Genomic DNA, 2,500 nt, shown 5'->3' with positions numbered 1-2,500 from the left:
AAATGCAACAAAGCCATACAATAAATCAAATGTCACGCAGCTTCAATTAACCTGAATCATTTGGGTCAATGTGTACGCTAGATGTATGCCTATTTTTTAAATATATTGGATATGGATATCACAATGATTTCCTCATGTGGTAAATACTTTATTTTCCTTGTAATTATAAAATTGGTGTAAATCTCTCGTGTAGACGAGAGAAGTAAAGTGTAGGCTACTGTGCAGCCAAGCACGCGTCCTTAAAATAGCGTTCTGAATACCCGCCACAGACTTTACACATTGCGCCTCTGACATTAGACTAGCTTTTTTCTGGTCAACGGCGCACAGCGTTGTTTGAAACTGCAAAATTTCGGCGCAAGTTCATTTCGACGCGCCTCTGGAGGGAAAATCCCGCTGTGCGCCGAGTGCAAGATAGGAATGATACATGCGTTGGTGACAATGTCAATTGCGCTGGGTGCAAGATAGGGCCCATAGTGTTGGTTTGAGTATAACTGAGTGTGCGTGTGTGTGTGTGTGTGTGTGTGTGTGTGTGTGTGTGTGTGTGTGTGTGTGTGTGTGTGTGTGCATCGTACCGGATGCGGTTCTGAGTGGCCAGGTCTTTCTTCTCGTCGTCGGTGGTCTATGTGTGTGTGTGTGTGTGTGTGTGTGTGTGTGTGAGTACCGGATGCGGTTCTGAGTGGCGAGGTCTTTCTTCTCGTCGTTGGTGGTCTATGTGTGTGTGTGTGTGTGTGTGTGTGTGTGTGTGTGTGTGTGTGTGTGTGTGTGTGTGGGTCTGTGTGTGTGTGTGTGTACCGGATGTGGTTCTGAGTGGCCAGGTCTTTCTTCTCGTCGTCGGTGGTCTATGTGTGTGTGTGTGTGTGTGTGTGTGTGTGTGGGTCTGTGTGTGTGTGTGTGTGTGTATCGTACCGGATGCGGTTCTGAGTGGCGAGGTCTTTCTTCTCGTCGTTGGTGGTCTATGTGTGTGTGTGTGTGTGTGTGTGTGTGTGTGTGTGTGTGTGTGTGTGTGTGTGTGTGTGTACCGGATGCGGTTCTGAGTGGCGAGGTCTTTCTTCTCGTCGTCGGTGGTCTCGGGGCAGAAGACGTTCTTGTAGAGTCGAGTCATGATGTACTTCTCCACCTGATCCATCACACGCTCCACACGCTCAGAGGAGCCTGACACACACACACACACACACACACACACACACAGTAAGATTATCATCACACACACACACAAACACAGTAAGATCATCAACACACACGCACACGCACACACACACGCACACACAGTTAGATCATTATCACACACACACACACACACACACAGTTAGATCATCATCAAACACACACAGTAAGATCATCATCACACACAACCACCCCCCCCCCCCCACACACACACACACACACACACAGTAAAATCATCATCACACACACACACACACAGTTAGATCATCCACTGCTTGGAAAAGAACACACACATACATCTGTGGCCCTGTGTTCTGAGTCTACCTTTGAAATGGACCATGAGCCGGTCCGACATGTTCTGGTAGAAGTCCTGCACACACTCCGACAGCTCATCAGCACCAAGGTCCTGTGAGGCAGAGAACACGCACACAGACACAGACACAGACACAGACACAGACACAGACACAGAAAAGACCTTCTTATTGGCCATGCTCTTATGAACAGACCTTCTTATTGGCCAGGCTCTTATGAACAGACCTTCTTATTGGCCAGGCTCTTATGAACAGACCTTCTTATTGGCCATGCTCTCGATGAAGGCGCGGCTCTGCTTGTGGATCTCTCGGCCCGGTTTCTGCAGGTTCTTCAGGAAGTCCACGAAGTCCCGGGACACACGGTCTGTCTCGATGCTGGACTGGCGTGAGATCGAGGGGCTGGGAGCTTTCCCCTCATGAGACTCTAAGAAAACACACACACACACACACACACACACACACACACACACACACACTCACATGAATGAGTTCTGCTGATCCAAAACACACACACACACAAACAAAAACACATGAATGAGTTCTGCTGATCCAAAACACACACACACACACACACACACACACACACACACACACACACACACACACACACACAACCTTCAGCAAGAAGGAGAGATCAGCACAGAGGATCTGGACCCGTATTCCACAGCCTTTGATCTTACTGCTAAGGGGTCGGTGCAGGTGAATATAAATTAGTTTCCCCCCGGCCAACCTGCTACAGAAAAACTCACGTGTGGGTGAGTAGGCATGTGCTAATTGGCTTACCACAAAGAACGATGGAGAAATAAATAAATGAATGAATGAATGAATAAATAAACTAGAATGCGTTTTGTGAACGAACTGCGAGAGTGTGCTTGCTCTGTTGCGGCCATGACAGAGAGAACAAGTGCCTTGGAATTGGGGCAGGTGTCAGTGAACTCTGTCCCTCTCCATTCAACTGTATAACTAGGAATATTAAGAGACACCTGTATAGTACTGTGTTTTATGTGTTCAGTACAACGTTGAAT

General features: G+C 47.7%; 1 protein-coding gene across 1 annotated transcript in view; it reads right to left on the bottom strand.

The window, feature by feature from the left end:
- The window catches only part of rabgef1 (RAB guanine nucleotide exchange factor (GEF) 1), a 19,602-nt gene that overhangs the window by 9,004 nt on the left and 8,098 nt on the right, over positions 1-2,500 (bottom strand). Inside the window, exons 5-7 of the mRNA XM_080849338.1 lie at positions 1,733-1,899; positions 1,489-1,570; positions 1,020-1,152 (exon numbers count right to left, since the gene is read on the bottom strand). Of these exons, the coding sequence (XP_080705464.1) occupies positions 1,020-1,152; positions 1,489-1,570; positions 1,733-1,899 (382 nt within the window). The remainder of the gene's footprint in view (positions 1-1,019; positions 1,153-1,488; positions 1,571-1,732; positions 1,900-2,500) is intronic.

Source organism: Sprattus sprattus, assembly GCF_963457725.1.
Source record: "Sprattus sprattus genome assembly, chromosome: 1".
Taxonomy (NCBI): domain Eukaryota; kingdom Metazoa; phylum Chordata; class Actinopteri; order Clupeiformes; family Clupeidae; genus Sprattus; species Sprattus sprattus.
The sequence above is the reverse complement of the archived record's forward strand: the minus strand, read 5'-3'. Positions and strand labels throughout refer to the sequence as shown.